This window comes from Aulonocara sp. 'chitande type north' Nkhata Bay, linkage group LG8 (genome assembly GCF_057382095.1).
Source record: "Aulonocara sp. 'chitande type north' Nkhata Bay isolate Kocher_YH1m ecotype deep benthic linkage group LG8, A_spYH_male_GT1.1, whole genome shotgun sequence".
Lineage (NCBI taxonomy): Eukaryota > Metazoa > Chordata > Actinopteri > Cichliformes > Cichlidae > Aulonocara > Aulonocara sp. 'chitande type north' Nkhata Bay.
In genome coordinates this window covers 17,345,767-17,366,306 of record NC_141351.1, presented here as the reverse complement: position 1 = coordinate 17,366,306, position 20,540 = coordinate 17,345,767, and the positions used below count along the sequence as shown (strand labels likewise).

General features: G+C 39.4%; 1 protein-coding gene across 2 annotated transcripts in view; it reads right to left on the bottom strand.

The window, feature by feature from the left end:
• The window catches only part of dock1 (dedicator of cytokinesis 1), a 203,976-nt gene that overhangs the window by 7,821 nt on the left and 175,615 nt on the right, over positions 1-20,540 (bottom strand). For both annotated transcript variants that reach the window (XM_086303948.1, XM_086303949.1), the window contains exons 41-47: positions 16,238-16,379; positions 14,410-14,491; positions 12,386-12,470; positions 9,582-9,668; positions 8,029-8,205; positions 6,048-6,131; positions 747-884 (exon numbers count right to left, since the gene is read on the bottom strand). In XM_086303948.1, coding sequence (XP_086160074.1) covers positions 747-884; positions 6,048-6,131; positions 8,029-8,205; positions 9,582-9,668; positions 12,386-12,470; positions 14,410-14,491; positions 16,238-16,379 — 795 coding nt within the window. The remainder of the gene's footprint in view (positions 1-746; positions 885-6,047; positions 6,132-8,028; positions 8,206-9,581; positions 9,669-12,385; positions 12,471-14,409; positions 14,492-16,237; positions 16,380-20,540) is intronic.

The window sequence follows — 20,540 nt, the reverse complement described above, 5'->3', positions numbered from 1 at the left end:
GATTATAAAAGTTTGGAAGCACTTTATGACACAGGAAAATCCTGTAAGTCCTAACAAGAGTCAGTCCTTCTCAGTTGCCATGTTTGTGTGCAACCTACACCTGTATCTGTTTTAATGACAAACCAAAAAAGTGAATTGTTTGCACCTCGTTTTTGTGTCATTATGAAAAAAATATATGCAAACATCTTGTCTGCTTTCCACAAAGATGGTTTTGAGCACTCTGAAAGGCGTTTATGCATCTATGGACATGTTTTGCCAACACAGCTCTGTGAGACAGAATTTGGAATTTGAATGAAAATGAAAGCGTCATTCGAAGATGGACATTGTTTCTTTGCAACTTTAATCCGGGTCAAGAAAGCCTTTAAATTTTCTGGGAATACACCCGTAATTAGGTATATTCTAATGACACAAACCTAACAAAATACTAAAGAAAGAACATGTAATTTCATTAGTGCTACCTTTTGAATATTAAAGACATGAATAAATGTACAAACTACAATCTGACCACAGAAAAAGGAAGATCAACATCCTACATAATGGATGTATGAGAGATGTAACAATAACAAATAATATTATAAAATATTTCAGAAAGTCCATCTCACAGAAATCGTTAGCCAAGCACCAGAAAGAACTGCAGATCCCATTAGTCCCTGTTAAAATTAGCACACTGAGCTACAAAGCACTGTCTGTGTTTAAAGAAAAGAAAGAAAAAAAAAAGAAGCTCTAGTACAGGAAAAAGCTCTTACCAGAGACTTTACCCCATACTGTTTCTCCACCTTCTCCCGCAGTTGCTTAAAGCACGCCTCCATGCGGTCATGAAAAGGCCTCAGTGCCTCTGTGACCTTCTCTCCATGGATCCGAACACCTTCAGCGAGATGCGGAATCTGGTGGAAGAAAAACAGCAGCGTGAGACAACTTCATCAAACACACCCTGGACTGCAGAGATGAGAGATCAGCTACATGCTGCTTCTTCCTTCAGAGGAATGCATTAGCGTCTGTCATTAACTTCATAAACTTAATTTCATGCACATGTCCTTTAGCTCATTGCCCTCTTGGATGTGCATATTCAGCACCAGCAGTAAAAGTACATCAGTAATTTTGCATATGCACTGCAAGCTTATCCAGGTGGAAGCAGGAACATGTTACAGAAAGCTGTTGCCATGACACTACCGCCGCCTTCCTGACCCCACCAACATCAATGCAACATATAAATTAAAACATGGCAATGAAAACAGGCATCTACTTTGTTTGGTTGGATGTTTTCTTCTCCATATCTGATTGCAAAAAACAGTATAATGCATCCTTTCAGGAACACTGCTGCCTCCCACTCTGTAGGAAGCTGGTGAATAACAAAATCTAAACACATACCAGAAGCAGCTCAGGTAGAGGAAAAGGGAGAAAGACAGGCAGTGAGCGAGAGTAGGGGGGAAGACTGAAACTGCTGAAAACTAGTAATTAGGAAACCCCAGTGCCACAGCTCTGCTGACTAAATCTGGTAAGAGGAGGACGCACCATCCCTTGGGAGAGTGACCATTTGAGTGTTATTTTCCTCTCTGCTGGTTAAAATCACAGGTTGAGGGTTTTCTGTTTTTTTTTGCAGAGGTGTTTCATGCCATCTTTGGCAGAAAAAAGCAAAGATGTTATAGTCAGCTGTGTTAACAGCAGATCCCTTCTCTCCCATAGCAACTGTAAAAATATTACTTTACCGCGTTACCTCTATAAACGAGAAATACAGTTAAAGCTGAAAAAAGGTGTTTGTAATTCCCCTCTGATGAATAGCTTAAAAAAAAACTGCATTAAACGGGATTTAATTTCAACATCTGCATTTACTGATCCCAGTCAGACAATGAAACAAATTCACCTGAACAAATGGAAGAAATAATCTGTGAGACGTGAGACATATTGGATAGGTGGGATAATAAAGAAAAGTGTTTGTGTGTGTGCTAACCTGACCTTCCCTAGCCTACCCTTCTTTATATTCCCCGAGGACAAACTTCCTCCCAGGGCATATCATATCATGAGCCCACTTCATTCAACTTGTCCAAAACACCAATGCACTTTTGTGATGCAATGTTTCATAATACTCCCCAAATCATTTATATTTTATTTACACCCATGTCAAGATAAGAATTTCTGTCAGAAAGGAAGATTAGCAGCGCAGAAACACACCTGTTAAAAGATACTAGCCACCTAGCTATATGTTCTCAGGTATGTGATACGATGTGCTAATAAACAGCATCCTGTGATATGAGAATCACAAAACCTTTGGCCCGAAAGCATAAATGAAATGGAGGCCACAGACACCATGCAGGCATTCCCCCTGTTAGTGAGCACCTGCATCATCACCACTGGGATCTCACGGAAGAAGGAAAAGATGCGTCTGGGTATGAAAAGGCGAAGGGAAGGAAAAGAGAGGCAGAAGGTGAAAAAGGTTAAGAGAAAGGAGGGGGGAGAGGAGTTTTTGAAGGACGAAGTGTTGTGAGATGAAAAAGCAATGAAAAAACACAGCGAGAGTGAAAGCTGAGGCAAGATTCACGTCTCCCAGGATACCCACATCTTTTTATAGACCTTTGGATGATTGAGTGCGGCTGAGTTGAGGCATGGCAACAGATTTCTGCTTGGTGGCTGCACAGCGATAAGCTCATTGCGGAAGACACTTAGGCTCAAGGTTGTCAACACACACACGTGCGTATATGCGCACACAAACTTGCGAGTCTAATTACATAACTTAACTTTTTAAAAAATGCTTTTAATCCTCTCCGGCTGTCTAAGAGAGATATCTGTTTATCAGTTTCACAATTTGGCATATCAGTAAGAGATATCAGCTCTCGTGATGCTAAGGTGAATGTCATTATTAGAAACTGGGGACTTGGTTCTGCATTCATAAAAAGCCAACACCAAGTCCACGGTAAACATTATCTTACAGAGTCATGACAATACAAACTGTAAAAACTAGTTTACTTCATGGAAGAGGTACATTTGAGTTATTTTACGGGATAAAGAGGCAAAGCTGAGGTGTCAGAGATGACATGCTAGTTGGGGAGGCTAGGCAAAGCTAAGAGTGTTGTTGTTGATCATAAGTCACAGTGACAATAACATGTCACTAACAGTGCCCCCTTTCATGCAAGCTTTGAAAATAGCATTCATTAATATATTAGAAGACAATCAAAATGGCACGAAGGATATTGACATGTGGGTAGTTTGAGTTTTCTGCCCCGATATTGATAAATGACGGTAGCAAAAACAGTGGAAGAGTGTATCTAAACCAACACAGCAGTTTGTAAAACTACAGACTGCTTGCAGAGAAGGTCAGACGAACTGAGCACAAAGGAGTCACGAGTACAAGAAAATGAGTGGTTATTAAATAGAACATGCACAGTTCAAGCCTAACAGCATGACTTTGCTGTTCTGTGAACACAGAAACTAGACACAAGCGTGTCTAAAATTACATAGAGGCGATACAATACGGCAATACTGAGGCAATGCAAATGTACAATTGTGGCCACGTCTGTCCTTTTTTAACCCCCTTATGACAAAAGATAATTTTTGTCAGAAGCTTTAAAGGTTGCAAAAATAACCAGGACTATCATGAACCTATAACAGTTTATTTTTAATAATTTTTAATAATTTTTAATGTGTCCCGAATTCACATATTGTGCCATCATAATTAGTGGGCTGCAGCGATTAGAAATCACGCTAGAGCCCCATTTATAAACAGGCAAATGCCAGTATTATCAGCTGACAGCTATAAATGAAATGGCACTGTGGTTTAAACCCCCCCCCCCAAAAAAAAAAAAACAGAGCCTACTGTTCTTAACTGAACCCTGTCATTCAACTGCCTTTCTGATTCACAACAAACAGACTTCTGAGCCACACCCCGCGGTGGTAGGACAGCCACGCTGACTTCGAGATGCTTGGTATTAAAGCTGCGATGACATATTAAGACCTTTCGTGAAGGTCGTGCAGGTCTTGGAGACGTACGCAACATTTGGCGAGTCAGACAGACTAATAAGCAGACTCCGCTTTATGTGAGATGAAGCGACCAAAAGAAAAAGGCTTCTGTTAGAGGGTCCTATTAGGAAACAAGCCTGCCATTAAAAGATGATGTTTTTATGCTAGTGAATACAATGTTGATGCCCTGGTGAAAATTCCCCTGATCGTTTAGCTCCCCATAAACAGACTGAACGATGTAGAAGTGAGGCGTTTCAGGAACTAATTTAGGCATCTTTCCAGAGCCAATTATAAACATAAACATTTCTAAAAACCCTACTTCGTACTTGCCAGGGAGTTGTTGTTGTTGTTGTTGTTGTTTTTTTACAACACCTATTTTCCTGATTTCCACTTGCTCATTTCTCTCTAATTACTAAATGAGGACAATGGGTATTTCAGGATAGCAGTGCACAACGGCTCATTTCTACCCGTTTAGTTTGCTCATTGGAGCCGGCTTGCCTTCATTTGTCTCATTTAGATGGATTCAAAACACAAGATAAACAAGCCTGCAGTCTCTGGCAAAGAGACAGCTGACACCAATTCAAATCTGCTTTAGTGATTGCTCTAAAGTTTGTTGTGGGTATGTTTGGCATAGGCTTTCCTCTATGGCATGTGTGCATTATGATTACACCAAATAACCTTGAAATAATTTGAAACAATGATTTTAAGGACACTTTTTGAAATGGCTCCTTATCTGAGTAGTACCCTGGAATTAAAAAATAAAAGCCTATGCCACAAAGGTAATCACACCAAGATTACTGCTTGCTGCCATTGCTTCATGATAAGTATAAAAATAACTGATAGGTCTATAACTGAAATCCAGCTGCTTGCTCCAACCCTGTCATGTATAACGCCTTTGTGATATGCACAACGTTCCAGGAGTGATGAAGCAGCAACATGCTTATTTTTAGGTAACCTGCCGCTGCTGTGTCAACCTCTACTTCAGTCAGCGATTTCCTACAGATCCCCACGTACGCGCCACTTGTATGTCTAAGTAAAGTAGGCACACATGGAAAATTGTATTTTTAAAAAAAGTCTTCGCTATACAGCAAAACAATTATGTGAGCAGCATCATCAGTGTCAGACGCGAGGTACGAATACAAGATACATTCTTCTGTGTGAATCACTGAACCATGTAAAGTCAAAAGGCACAACAAAAACAAAAGAGCGTTCCTTTTTAGAGTCGGCGAAGTTCCACCAAAGATGCGGAGCACAAAGTCGACCTATTTTACAAACAACTGAGAGAGGTACAACTTTAGAATACGAAGCAGACTTTTCTTGTATCTGTTCAGATCCTGGGTGAACCATAAGGCAGGAAACCACAACTTCTTGAGTATTAAAGTAACCCACAGTTCAGATCCAGAGAGTTATACTCTATTAAACAGGATGTTGCTTTCCAGCAGTCCTCGTGTGCATTTCTTGCCTGCTGCATGTGCATCTCGCTCAGTGTTGCAGTGATGCTCACAGAGGCTCACATTTCCCCTGTTTGTAAGAGTTACTGCACTGAAAACTACTGCTACTGCACAAACAATAATGTATATTCAGCTGTAAGTTTCACACTGATTCATTTTTATTTTTTATGTATAATCACTTTAATGAAGTGTCACACATAAATGCAATTTTACTTTAAATTTCAAAATCACACAGCGTAATGTCTGGAAGGCTGTAGATGGTGGTGCAAGGTTTGAACATTTCTGGTGTTGATTCCATTAATAAACTTCTCTAATAATTTTAACCATAGTGACTTGCCCAAAGCAAATGAATGCAAACCAGTGCCAATGATGTTAAAAGACTGAGTGGGATGAATGCACATTTTCATGCCTCCCAAGCTCCTTCACACCATCTAATCCATACTCAGCATTTTGACTGCCTGTCGGCCATGTCTTCCTATGCTCTTTACTTGTGCTATGGAAAAAGAATGCAAAGAATGTAACATCGTTTAAAGTAAATAATTTCAAACAAACTGGCAAAAGCACTGTTCCCTGAGTCCTGGACCCTTATGATGCTTTGCCATTTTCACCTACGTGTCCCATGGCTCTTCAGTGGTATGGTCTTACCTGCCAGGCGATGAGGTCCTTTAGTTTCTCTATCTTTTCAAGGTCCTCTGGATGCTCCTGGATGTACTTGTCATTGAAAAAGGCCTGGAGAAAAAAAAAGATGGCAGACAGAAAAACACTGGAGTAAGTATGACTATATAGAAAGGAGGAAAACCTGGAGTAAAGTTAGGTAAAGGTAAAAATGTAAAGATGTTTGCGATATAAATAAAAAGAAAACTGGGAGGAAATAAAGATGAAACAAGGGTGAAGCACTGGGAAGGTCTGTTAAGATGTGAAAAATGTAGTCAAGACAACCATCTCTCATCCACTGCTCGCACTATTTCACTGAGACGAAGGAGTGACCTGAGGGCAAAGAATTCCCGTTGCTTCTCCTCTGACTCAGAAGGCACCCTCAAGACCGGTATAACTCTATTTCAGGTAGAGAACCCAATAGGCTATCGCTTTTTAAAATAATCAAAAGGGTAAAAGGGTTGTGTTAAAAAAAACTGAAAAAAGACCACATGAGCCACTATAGTATTTGGATTACACGTGAAAAATGATGAAAAACAGGAAATAGTGAAGACTGAGTTGGGCTTTTGGAAAAGGAAAAAATAATGGATTTATGATGACCTACAAGGAACATGATATAAATAAAAAGGTATAAAACATTAACCATCATAGTGATAGGGATTCAAGAATTTGCAGCAAGCATACGATGATAAGAAGTAGGAAGAAGTAGAGATGCGCTAATTGCAATTTTCTGATTCCGACTTTTATTTTTCAATTCAGATCAGGAAAAAAAAAAGTTTAAGCTTTAGAATTTAGGCAACAAATTACAGGATGTTCAGTTACTTAAACTGCATTAATGCTGTGCTCTTACTGAGTCTGCTGGCTTGTTGCTGGCTCTGAACTCTGGACAGCTTTAGCCACTTGGCCTTTGCTTACTTCTTAAAAATGTCAGTGCTCATCTGGGTTAGGGTGATTTAAGTGTCTGATTAAGTTTGTTGTTATGAATGTTTTTGTGGTGGCCCACACGTAGTTTATCTTGGCACTCGGAGACGACCAGCATGGGGCAGCGAGTGATGCTAAACAGACCAGTTACTAATCAGATATATATCAAGCTAACTGGTCAGTCACTGGTCTGGAAATGAGTGGGTTTTGGTACTTGGTACTCTAATAATAACACCCAATTCACATCATATAATATAACCTGGAAATTAATGTGTTTTTATTTGAATGAGTTTAAAACATACTTTGATGATCTTAGAGATAATTTAAAGACACGGAGTACCTTTTTATCCTTAACGTGTACTATATGCAAAAATATATACTATAAGCAACAATAAATAACATAGGCATTCCTCTTGTTTCGTTTTCAGAAAATGTTTTTCTTTTTTTGGAAAATGTGTGAGATGATTCTGTGATGATGATGATGATGATGATCATAAGACATGTCTATTAGAATTCTTTATGGCAGTTACAAAGCTAGAGAAGTGGATGCTTAGCTCAGCTTACGACAAAGAAGGAAAATGGGGAAACTGTTAGCTTAGCTTGTTCAAAATATAAAAATACCTGACTAGCACTGGTGTGTAAAACTGTAGGCTAATGAAAAAAAATAAGTGCTTTGCCTCTCAGTGTATGAATCTTATATATCATGCCCCTGCTTCTGTGTATTGAACTGTCTCAAGGTCATCTTAGGGTCATCTTTAGTCATGTCTGCTGTGGTAGGCTCCTGCCAATCTTGCCCAGAGAGATAAAGGGGCATCATTTATTTCAACTTTACAACACCTAAGGCTAGAAACCGAGTCTTAAGGTTGTGCACTGGCCCTATAGATTTGAGTCTCCTGGTTCTAGCTTTATGTTTAACAAACCTTCACGGCATTTAGAACAAGATAAAATAAAGCTTCATGAATTGTGGAAACGTTCAAATTAAAGATTTGGACATGAATGTATAAAAGTTAAGATGATTTAGACACATCCAGAACTATTTTCATTTGTCTACCTTCTCGTAGTTGGTAAAACCTCCCATGACAGCTGGGTCCACAATCCCATTCAACAGCATGGAGAGCGGGTTGATGGGAAGGTTGGGATCATTGAGATGCCTCTGTACCATGCTGCTGATCTTCTCATTGGTCTGCTGCATTGTTTCAATAGCATTTTCCAACGGACTGATCTCCTCCTGTGTAGCACAGAAGTTAAAGGTGATATCAGATATTCCCAGCGCTTATTCGCCTGTTTCAGTGCAAATACACATACTGTACACTGCTTTCATCCCTGCGATTACAACAATCAAAGGGAAACATTTTGTGTTACGAATTACAGAAAGGTTATAAGAAGATAGGCTGAGGATCGCTTAACTACACACATAAATCAAACAGAAACAATGAATAATTTTTGATCACCGTGCCCATATACAAACCTGGAACTGTCAAACGAAGATGGATAGTGTGTTCATGTACCAGAACTTCAAATCCCATGCCAAAAAAAAAAAAAAAAAAAAAAAAGACTAGCAATTTAGAGGAAAAGATGAATGAAGTACTTGGAACTGTTGTCATTCATTTCACTACGGTGTGAAAGCTAATTTCGAGACAATCTATTTAACTCCACATAGGGGCAAACTCATCTCTTGGATGGATGAAAAAAATCACTTCATTGTATTAAGAGTTTAGAGAAAACATGCATGGACTGTTAAGTAAATGTCAGAATTAGACCCAAGCCAAAAAAGTAAAGATGTTGTACAAGCGAGACAAATCTCCAATCTGCTCCGGTATGTCTCAGGCCAGCTCGATAAAAAGAATTGTCAGATGGAAGGATTAGGCCTGGTGAATCTCAGCCCAGTCATTAAGCTTTAAATAGAGAGTCTGACCTCAGGGACCTTGCCTCTCCCTGGCTCATCTGGAGGGCAAGCTGCTCCTGACAGTAAATTCTAACTCTGCCTGAAGGAAGAGGTGTCCGCTCCGAATTAGTGTGACAATGGAGAGTAAAACTCTGCTACATGGACTCAGGTGTTTGGGAGGTAAAGGAAGGCTAATCGCACTAAGTAGTGCATTTGTTTTGGGACAAACTAAAAACACATGAAAAAAAAAAAAGCCTGTTTGGACTCTTAATTGACACTATAATCTGCCCTTGTGCTCATGACTTATATGGTGCACTTTTTTTCCCCGTACTCGGGGATGAACATTTAAAAAAAATCACTGATAAAGTAATTACATTTTGATAAAGCTTCAGTCAACACTTAGGTCCTCTGCTGTTGTCTGAAGGGTTTTCAATACTGTAATCCAGGTAATTGTACAAAAAGTGAAAGGAGAGCAAAGCCTGAACTGTTCTCCAGTTATATTTGTGCTGTGTAGCAATTTTCAGTAGAAACAGGAGTGCCTGGTGAATCAATGTGGGCCATCTGGCAGAGAGAGAATGTGCCCTGTCGTTAGCCCGGGGAGTGGCACCCCTGCGTCTATACTGCTTAAGTGGACAAATCACATTGATTGTCTTTAAGCAAGCCTGCACATCCTCATCTGATTAGGAGCCTTGCTTGGCACACAGGCCCTTCATACTCACAGTGGAGACTGACTTGACTTCAAACCAGCGCAGGATGCCAGGAAGTTTGTACGCTGTAGAGTACGTGGTTCTCTCAATCCACATGTTCTGCAGACACAAAGACAGACACAAAATTGGAACACAGTTCAAATCAAGATAATGTGGCTCTTTAAACAGATCAAGCTGCAGCTGTGCCAAGATATCGCAATGAAACAAGACTGCTGTTGCATAGATGAGACTTTAGTGACGCAATGGATTTGGTTGGAAGACGGCTCTACTGCCTCCCCGTCTGGATCGGAGCTCATTTGCTCAAGTGCAGTTCCAAAAATGTTGAGACAATGTGTAAAATGTAACATTAGAATAAAAACAAAATTTCCCTATGGGGACTAACACGCACACTTTACTTTAAAAAAAAAAAAGAAAAAAGAAAAAAAAGAATAAAAACAAAATGCAATGATTTCCACATTTCATATATCCTATATTTTATTCACAACAGAACATAGAAATCAAATGTTTATGCTGTCAGTGCTACCAGTCACCCTCCTAGTAGATGGTAAGAAATTTCAGAAAAGTTCAGAAAATTGACCCCTGACCTTGAGAACAAGGTCACTGGAATTTGAAACTTTCTGAGATTTTAAGTAGACTAATCTATGGTATCAATTAAAACATCCTACGTCACCTTATTCTCAAATTATTCTCAAACTCGGGTGTTGAGCCTGCCTGCCCGCACATTCAACCAGGTGACAATGACAACACCCCATTATCCACCTTTTTATGGCTGAAGAAAAAACAAAGAAACTCATTTTGTGTTTGATGGCAGTAAGACATTTTTTTAAAAAGGCACAGGGCCAACTGAGGAGATCAGATACTGGATTTTTGGGAGAAGAATGTTCCGGTCCGATATGGATTCTAGCTGCTCAGCAGTACTGGGTTTCCTCTGTCGTAATTTTCCTTTCATGATGCACCAAATGTCTTCAGCTGGCAAAGGTTCAAGGCTTTTCCACTACAAAGCAACACTATTGCAACAGATGCAGTATTGTCTTACTGAAATATGCAAGCCCGTCCCTGAAAAAGACTTGCAGTTACCTTTCTGCACTGACCGTGGTCTACAAAAGCACCAATGCAAACCACTAATGCAGGCCTTTCAACTGAGAATCGTGCCTGTTTTAAATGCACCTGAGAGCTTGAAAATCAGACATCCAATAGTGATGTTCAGTCTTGTCATTTGTCCCAGAGATTTGTCCACTTTTTCCTCTATCTTTTGATGATATTATGTACTACAGATAATGAGATATTTCAATTTTTCACAATTTTTACATTGACGGGCATTATTCTGTTTTTCAAAAATGTGTAGATGTGTTTGTTTTTTTGCAGATTGGTGAACCTCTCCCCATCTTTACTTCTGAGAAGCTCCGCCTCTTGGGTTTGGGCTTGTGCGATTTGCAAATCACTGCATTCTGTTATTTATTTACAAACACATCAGCCCAACTTTTTTGTTATTGGAGTTGTAATATGGGATATGATATGAAATTGGATAGCTTCTAAAGCATCAAATATTTATAATCTCAAATAACAGTACACATTGAGAAAAAGAACTTGCATGGCAGGGATCACCTGCAAGTGAGGTCTGCTCCAAATGTAGTTTCCAGCCTCTTTTTAACAACCAGCACATCTGAAAAGAAAACTAATACTTCTATTTAAATATTTAGAGACTGCGTTGTCTTTAAAATCTACTTACTACTCACTCAGGAGCATCTGCAAATGACAAGGATTTGTGTTTATTGACATGCATAATAGATGTGACAGACACAATATGTCAGGCAATAGATATCCATAATCGCTCTGTCAGGACAGAGAAAGTCCAATCAGTCTGACAAGGGAAGCAAGTCTAAGATGAGTGAAATTCATCACCCTGTTCTGCTGAAGTGACGCCACAGTAAACACAGAGGAAAGCGTGACTGGCTTTAATTTGTCGTCCTTGTTATTGCTACCTGGTTATTAAGTGCGCACAAAGAATAACTCTCTAGATAAACTAAAAAACGACTTGACAGTAATAGTTGCATTTACTAAACTGGAGATAGATCACTGTCAGCGATTTTATTTTGTTTGGATGCTCTTGTTGGCACCACCTTCTCCTGTGTTCAAAGATGAATAAAATCCTCCGTCTATCCCTCCTCTGCGGTGTAAATTCTTCTGCCTATGTAAATTAGCTCTATGTTCTGCGGTGCTATTGATTTTCTGTGCTGAAAATATCTACGTAAGTATACGTGCATCATAAACTTGAAAGATTTCTCAGTCCTACGCTAGTAAATTTCAAGGTGGTGGCCGTGACACAACAGCAACCTGATGAGAACAGGCAAAAATGAAAATCCATTTTCAGCTCGACTCCACTTGCCACATCTCAGCATAAAACACTGACAAGCTTTTTGATTCGGAGGCTACTAACCTACCTACTCTAATTTAACCTACTTAAGTACATTATCTTGCAAGTGTGCAACTTGCAAATGGAGCTGAGTCATTTGTTCCTGGGAAATTATTTCATAAATTTACTTGTATTTTTTTCCTGTGTTTCATCTCTGAATGTGTGTAAATGACAAAGAAAAAAGATTTTTCTTTCTTTGTCAGTATAACTGGAATTCTTTAACAGTTACTGGTTGGTACACATTTTTTAAACCTACCATTTCTACCGCTCCTGTAAACGTAGACTCACATGTTCTACTGTAGTCCAGTAACACAGTCTTTATGTTAATTTTATGTCTGAAGTTAACCAAATAAATGGGGAAAAACTAAGTAACAGTAAACAAACAGAAAAAGACGGGAATTACCGCAAACTCATTGTCGGGATCCTTCTCTCCCTTCCTCACCGGCCTGGAATACTGGAATTTATGGACTTCATTTACCGTGTAGAAGCTGGGGAGGGAGAAAAATCAGTACCTGAGTAAATTAAAACTGTTATGGGCAATCCACAGCTTGATTCAAAGGTTGATTGCTTTGCTTCAGGTCAAACACAGGACAAACCGCCTCCCAGGGCAGCTGTGACAGGAATTATTGTGATTTGCATTTGGCTTTTGACTAACTATCCGAGATATGGCCTCATTGTGGGAAATAAATTCATTTTCGGCTCCCACACATTACTGGGAGGCCCTAAAGTTAGCCTGAGATGTCAGACATGCAGATAAGCTGCAGCACACCTGACAGGGGCACATGACTAACAGGGAGGAAATTTGCCAAATCAGGTTAACAGACTTTTCACAGCAGGAAAATGATGGTGTTACATAGTGGCTGTGGATACATGGCTTCCCTTACACAGGCTCATTACTTGCTTTCTTCGGCCCACCTTCATCTGTCTCACTTATTGGCATAAAGAGACATAATCACAGTCTCCTAGGAAAATTAGTACACCATATTGCATTTCCCATTTCCAAAACCACACCATATGGTTCAAAGCGTGCGAACTGGCTTTATTAGCAAATAATTATAAAGAAAATATGAACTGAATCAGTGCCAATCCAGAGCCACAACCCTATAATGATTAAAGAAATGACGATCAATGTGTGCAGATGGGATGCTTGAACTTTTTCTGTGAAGGACCGATAATCTTTTTGATGAACAGACCACAAAAAAACAAAAAACCCATTTGTGACTACACAGAAAAGCTGGACTCAGGTGCCCCAACATTTGAGCCTTTTATGTTATACCGAGGACCAGATGTTCCCGTCTATGCTTACTCGCAAAGGGCAGCACACTGTTTAATGAACATAAGACCTATTCCCAAGTTAGCTGAAAAAGTTCGGCCTTCACGTAAAAAATGAAGCCTCTGAACTTCTGCTTTAATAAACAGGTTATTAAAGCAGTTTAAAATCAGCCGCGTTACCCCAATTACGCCTTTTACATGTCTTTAGCTGGCGGGCTAGAATTGATGGAGTAGCATAGTCTGGCAAAGCAAGGTCAGATTGGGGTATGCTTTGCCTGCTGCTGTGACCCTGTGGCTCAAACAGCTCAGTCTCATTGCTATGCACCACTGATCTTTTCACTGAATGAGGGAATAAATGAGAGAAAATGGAGAGAGGGGGACAGAGAGAACAGCACTGCGAGAGTTGAAGAAGTTATAGAGTTAGCTGAAAACGCATCATGGAAAGTTTATATGGAGCAATCCTCTGTCAGTCTCTAAACACGGCTGTCTAATCTAGGCCATTTAACAAAGTTACATATTCTGATCAGATACACTTAGCGAGCAAGACAACAGCGTGCTGAAAAGATCAATGCAGGGGAATATGACCAGTGCCTTGACTGGGCTTCTGATAAGATCACTGCGCAGGTATATTTGCCTAAAGGCTTTCCCATGTAAATGTCTTCTTTTAATTATGCCCATTGATGCGTTGGATGGCATACCTAAGTGAATTTGCACAGCTGAGCGATGCAGCACATGGCTGGCGTACAGAATGTGTACAAAGGGGAGCATGAGGGCCCAATGTTTGCTGTGGCCCTGACGCGCCACACAATGGTATTAATGATGTCAGAGGAACAATGTTGTACTTGGCACAGTTGATAACAGCAGATGGCTGCTGAAAGGTAATAACCACTAGAACGACAAGAAGGTCAAGCGCTGTTTGTTCTACAGAGACCCACATTTAAATCAAGATTTAATCGCCTTTCTCCATAGCATAAGTCAGAACGCCACACGAAAATGCGAATGCACTTGGACTCGTGTGTCACCACAAGCTCGCTGACCCGTTTGAATGACTGGGGGCAAGTAAACTTGGCTTTGCCAGATTGAAATTAATCTTATGTGACTCTGAGTTATCCACTGTAACTGTGAAGAAGTGAAGAGCAGGGACTTTGTTATTACCTGAGTATTTGCTCAGAGACAGACTTGTTTTGAAACTTGGCAGGCAGGTCGAGAATGGGCTTCACGGTAAAACACTGGATGTCTTAAGCAGAAACATCAAGGAATAAATGAAACTGTTGTACACACATCACTGAAGAGAAGTTACTCAGAAGCTGGTGGCGATTCAACCTTATAGTTAATACTGCAGTAATTTACATTTTGCAGTCTAGCTCTGTTCTAGGACTTCGGGAAGAAACGCCCTCACAGAACACAGCACACATCAATGGCAATCGCTATGCTGTATATCAAGTCAGAAATGATACGAAATGGAGAAGCTGGGGTGGAGGTGGATTTACAAAGCATCTTATAACTGTATGCAGGCTAATGCAGTTTAAACAACATGCCCCGAGCTTTCATCTGGCACTGAGGTCAGCTAATCTGTCGCAACTGCTGACTGTGCTTGACAATTTGTTGTAATGTATTGCTACTGGAAAAAAAAGATGACATAGTAATGACAGTAATATTATTAACCTTCTGGACTGACCTATACAGCCATCTGAAAAAGATAGTTTTCAGAGCAGTTTTCGCTGCAGCCCTGTGAAAAGCCAAGTACACCCAAAGCACTTTTAAAAGCAATAACATTTTTTTTCATAAAAATTTTTTTTTTCTGGACTTGAAGTGTTTTCTTCAAGTATTGACTTCATCAGCCTCTCAGACCGTTGTGGAATTTTGTCCCACTCTTCTTTACAACATTACTTAGGCTTATTGAGGTTTGTGGGGATTGCATTGTGCACAGCTCTCTTAAGATCCTGCCTCAACATTTCAATCTATTTAAGCCTGGACTTCGGTTGGGCCACTGCAACAACACAATTCTTTTCTTTTTCATAGATTTGCTGCTGTGCTTGGGATATGACCTAATTTTGGCCAGTCATTTGCTGTTGGACAGGTGGCCTGATATTTGACTCTTGAACCCTTTGACGAGTTCAACTAAGAGACTGCAAGGTGTTTGGTTGTTCCCAAATGTGGTGCTGTGCATTATAGGTGAACACCTCTAATCTGGTCTTGTCCAAAGGACATTGTTCCACAAGTTTTGTGCAAATGCAACTTTGCAAACCTAAGCCATGCTGCATGAAAGGCTAGAGGTTTTCCTCTGGCAACAATTCCAAACAAGACACATTTGTTCAGTCTTTTTCTAATTATACTTTCATGAACTTTAACATTTAACATCCTAACTGAGGCTTGTAGTGTCTGAGATGTAGTTCTTGGGATTTTTCAATCTTTTTCCGTGCACTGCAGAGTCTGATCTTGGGGTGAATTTGCGGAGACATCCAGTCTTTGGAAAATTGTAGCATTGTGCTAAAATAGACCTGAATGCTCCAGACCAGGAAACTGCACAAACTTTGCTTTTACAAAGGTGATCACGCGCACCACATATGTTTGATTAACAGCACCTGCCCAGCTATTTAATTTACTCACATTCATACACTGGTGAAGGCAAGCTACAGTTGCACTGCATGAAATAATGTGAAAATGTTACTTTTCACATGACTGTAATTGCATCATGATTCAGTCCAATTTGTCATTCACGTTAAATGGGGTGATGTCATGAACTGCCAGAATGTCCGTGCTTCACTTTGCTTAAAAGCTAAGAAACCTCTTCCTGTGCAAGTATGTAGCCATTCTGTGGAAAATAAAAATTATATACTCTTATTCTGTGCACTGATATAATTTAATATGGTGGCTGCACTAAAAAAAAAAAAGAAAAACAACCTTTTGAAAATTACGCCTTAAAGTTTAAAAAAAAATAAAAGTAAAATAAAGATTTGCTTAGTAAATGTGCTAAGGATACACTGTCCAGAGGAAGACTTTGTGTCTTCGCTGGGTGGTGTCGTTGTCTTCATCTTCTCTGCATTGGGAAACTGTGTCAGGAGACGTGCCTCGAAGTCTTCTCGCCGCTCATACTCCTTCCCGCGGTAAATGAACATTTTGTTCTGAAGGACACAGAAGAAGACACTAAGATCGTAAAAAACATCTTCATGAATGCATAATTCGAATTTACATTTGCAATATATATGCATGAGGTACACTACTTTATGAATATGAATATATATTTAAAGTACACACACTAATAGTACACAAAGAGCATGCAAGACCATGACGAAATGAGAAAAGCACTTTGATTTGCAAATCTACTTTGCCTGGTACTGTCGCTGGGTTCAAATGCATCATCATAATCTCCATTTTAAACATTTGGAAATGCACGTGACAGAAAGTTCTCGGAACCGATTCAGTGATTCGGTTAAGTGAATCCTAGCCAAGATCAGAGTTGGCTTGCTTGAGGAGTATTTCTGTTTAACCCAACTGACATACAAATGCATTTTGCTGTGGGCTCTTTCTAACAATAACCTCTAATGTGGTTGAAACATTGTAATGTTTTTGAAGGCAGACACAGAGAATTTTCCCGTCAGATATTAGTGCAGTAACATGACATGTCATCTTTGCATTACAGCAGTTAAGTGTCTTCTGGAAACCATGACGTGGTGCACTGGATATGAGGCTGAATATGACTTAGTTTATAAGCATAATAAGGAAATTAGACGACAGACAGTTTACAAGTAAGGGTTACACATAGGAATATAAGTCTAGTAATTTCTCTCCCATAAGCCATGGCACAAGAGCTACATGTGTGCTATCTGTTCTCATGCACAGATGGCAGAGCACATTTCTGTTTCAGACTTGCGTGAGAGTCTTAATTATCACGTTAGTTTCTTCCTTATCCTCTCAGTTTCACTGTGCATGTGCAACCCCTCTGAGCAGAATGCTGCAGAAAGCAAAGATTTAAAACTTGACACTGCCCTTACTTAGGCTTCAAGAACAATAAAAATTAGCGAACCTCGTGAATGACTATCCATAAAAGCCAAAGAATACACACAGTGATACATAGGCACTTTTCATTTATTAGTGAGATGAATTGCAGGGATGATAAACACCTCGGGCACAAAAACTTTACAAAGACAATCCAAGTTGTTTTGTTTTTTTTACTTTAATTTGTCACGAGTCTGCATTTCTCTAAGACAGATTAAAATCTGGACGAAGACAGCTAGTCTTTCTCCAGCACTGCATATTGTTTTCTTATTCATAAGAAGACAGCAGATTCGCATTATGCTCGTTGAGCATTCAGGTCGTGTGAACAGTTATCTCAATGTCATAATTCTCCTTTTCATTACCCTCAAACCCACACTGGCTAGTTCTGGAAAAGAAAACCACTTTCAGTGAGATAATGAGTCATACTAAAATGGTCTTTTCTTTCTGGCTAGTGGGTAAAAAGCAATTTCCAACGGTCAAGTGACAAAACAGCAACAGGTCACATAACTTAATGCCATGGACTTTAAATAAAATTCATGTTGTCAGGATTTGAGGTCTTAAGGTCTTTGTGTCATACCCCTCTTTACAAAGAAAAGCCAACGGAAATGGATGGATAGTTCCTTTGAATCTACTACATAGATTGGCATATAAACTGATGAAAAGGTCATCTGTTTTAATCCAAAACAAAAATAAATTATAAGAGAAGAGTGCACGGAATGCTCCTAGAAATGCATGAGCCATGAACGTGCCTTCAGCTGCTTGAATGTGCTCAGAAGTCTGTCTGAGGAACATTTTGACTGATAGAACATGACAGCTCATATCAGAGTGTCTCCGAATGTGGAGTCTTAGGATACATATTTCAAACCAACTCTCACACCCTCAACCACTCTATAAGCTGAGCTGTCACAGGAAACTTAATACGGGGATTAAGTAAAGTTTAGGACTGATGGGAAGAGAAAGGAGAAAGGAATAAATAAGTGAGGGAAACAATGGTTAGAGGAAATACTAAGCATTTGAAAGCTGAAACTGCTCCGTAAGGTTTTTTTAATATAGAAAATAAATATAACAAAAAAAATGAAATGATACAAAGCTTTTTGGAAAAGTAATTTTCAAGGTTAAAAAGACAACTTTGGTTAAATATTCTGGTCTTGATCTTTTTGTACAATAATATAACCATTTATACAATATAGACCTATTGATGAAAACAATCTAAAACCACTCTGATATTCTTTTGTAGCACACAGCAACTGGAGTCAATGACCTAATCGAGTCTGATGTTTTAAAATGTTATCTGTAGCCTTTTACCACTAGCACCTTAGTTACTAACTATATTAACAACTAATAAATCATAAGCAGTTGAATTATGTACTCTTGCATAAAATCAATTAGTATGTGGGAGGGAGGTTACGAAATGTCTTCATCGAGGAATTTATTTTTTTCCCCCTGAGGACTAGAGATGGACCGATCCGATATTACGTATCGGTATCGGTCCGATACTGACCTAAATTACTGGATCGGATATCGGAGAAAAATAAAAAATGTAATCCGATCCATTAAATATCACGAAAGCACCTCACAAAACTTGCAACACGCTGTAACTCGCCTCAGAACGACGTTAGCACGTCGGAGCAGTATGCATCACATGATAGAGCAGCTGTGGCATGCCGGACCGGTCTGGATAGCATGTGGAGCTTCGCTAGCAACCTGGCATTTCATCTCCGACAAAGTTATCCCCGAGAGAAGTAAAGCAAGTGTGTAAGTCCATCTCTGAATGTTTGTAAAGCATTCCCACGTTAAGCTTAACGAGCGACTGCCTCTCGCTCTCCGGCTGCTACTTCAATCATGAAACTGCTTAATGATCAGCTGATCGGCTTTTCTGTGGCGAGTCCGTCTCTCTTGTTTGTTTTTGGTCCACTTTGCACCAGAAAGAGGAAACCAGCGGCTGAACAACAGCAGCACGTTTAAGCTTGATCAGCTGTTGTTAGAATTTATTTAATATTACTTTCTACACCAGGATCTTTTTCTATGTAGCTGACGGCTGGTAACTGTGCAGGGGCGGATCTAGCAAAGTTTAGCCAGGGGGGCCGATAGGGCATTAACTGGGAAAAGGGGGCACAAAGACATACTTTTCTTTCTTATTCTCATTTAAAATGTCGAGCTTTTAATAAATAATTATCTGACACCCAAAGTTTTAATTTGATGTAAAATGAATAGAAGTCAATTACTGTATATAGTAACTGTTAAGTCTAATATATATACCCTAGTAAGCTATAGTACTTTTTACTTTGGGAAGGTACCATCTGTGCAGTCTGCAATTTTGTTGAAGAAAGATGTTGAATCTATTTAATATTTCTTGAAAAATAATTGATTTCTGTGCATTTTTTTTTAACACTGCATCAAATTAAGGTTGATTACGTCGATTAAGCATCATGAGGTGGAGCGTGAGGGGTGGTTCCCTATTTTTTATTTATTTATTTTTGTTGTTGCTGGGAGTTGGAACCCTATTAGTTAGGTTGCTTAATATTTACGCTAAGTACTCTTTAAAATACCAGAATAGGGAGGATGGTGTAGGTCTAAGTTTATTAGATTGATCAGTATTGCTGAACTATGAAATATTTTTTTTGTATACAGGTATAACAGAATAGCTTTAGTGTAGTTGTTGTTTTAAACTTGAGTATGAACTTATACAAAATGCAGCAAGATATTTTAAAAAACAGTTTTGTTGATTAAAAAACACTATATCGGATTCATATCGGTATCGGCAGATATCCAAATTTATGATATCGGTATCGGACATAAAAAAGTGGTATCGTGCCATCTCTACTGAGGACACTGCAGTGCTGCAACAAAAAGCAATACAAGGCGTGACTGATAATTTGGGGTCCTCCTTATCATATTGTCCAACATTAACACCAGTATGAATTATCACATGACAAAGTGTCATATCATCATTCATATAGCAACACCATATGTTTGTGTTCCTTGTCCAGAACTCCAATGAGACAAGCCCAGGCATGTCTGAGAGTGAAAGCAGTCTCAGCTGCTGATGACAATTTAATACCCAACAAAGCAGCTCCTTCAACAACATCCAACTCTGCCAAATATATCCAAAAAAGTGTTGCTTGGAAACAACAAACTTGTTTTACCGCAACCAGGCTATTAAGTGGGGAAGAAGGAATACAAACAACTGGTGGTGTATGACCCAAGAGTAAACAAGTCTTGCTAGCTGCGCTCCATTTGAGAGTTTTGTACTCTACGTGAACACTCAAAGCGCTTTACACAACATG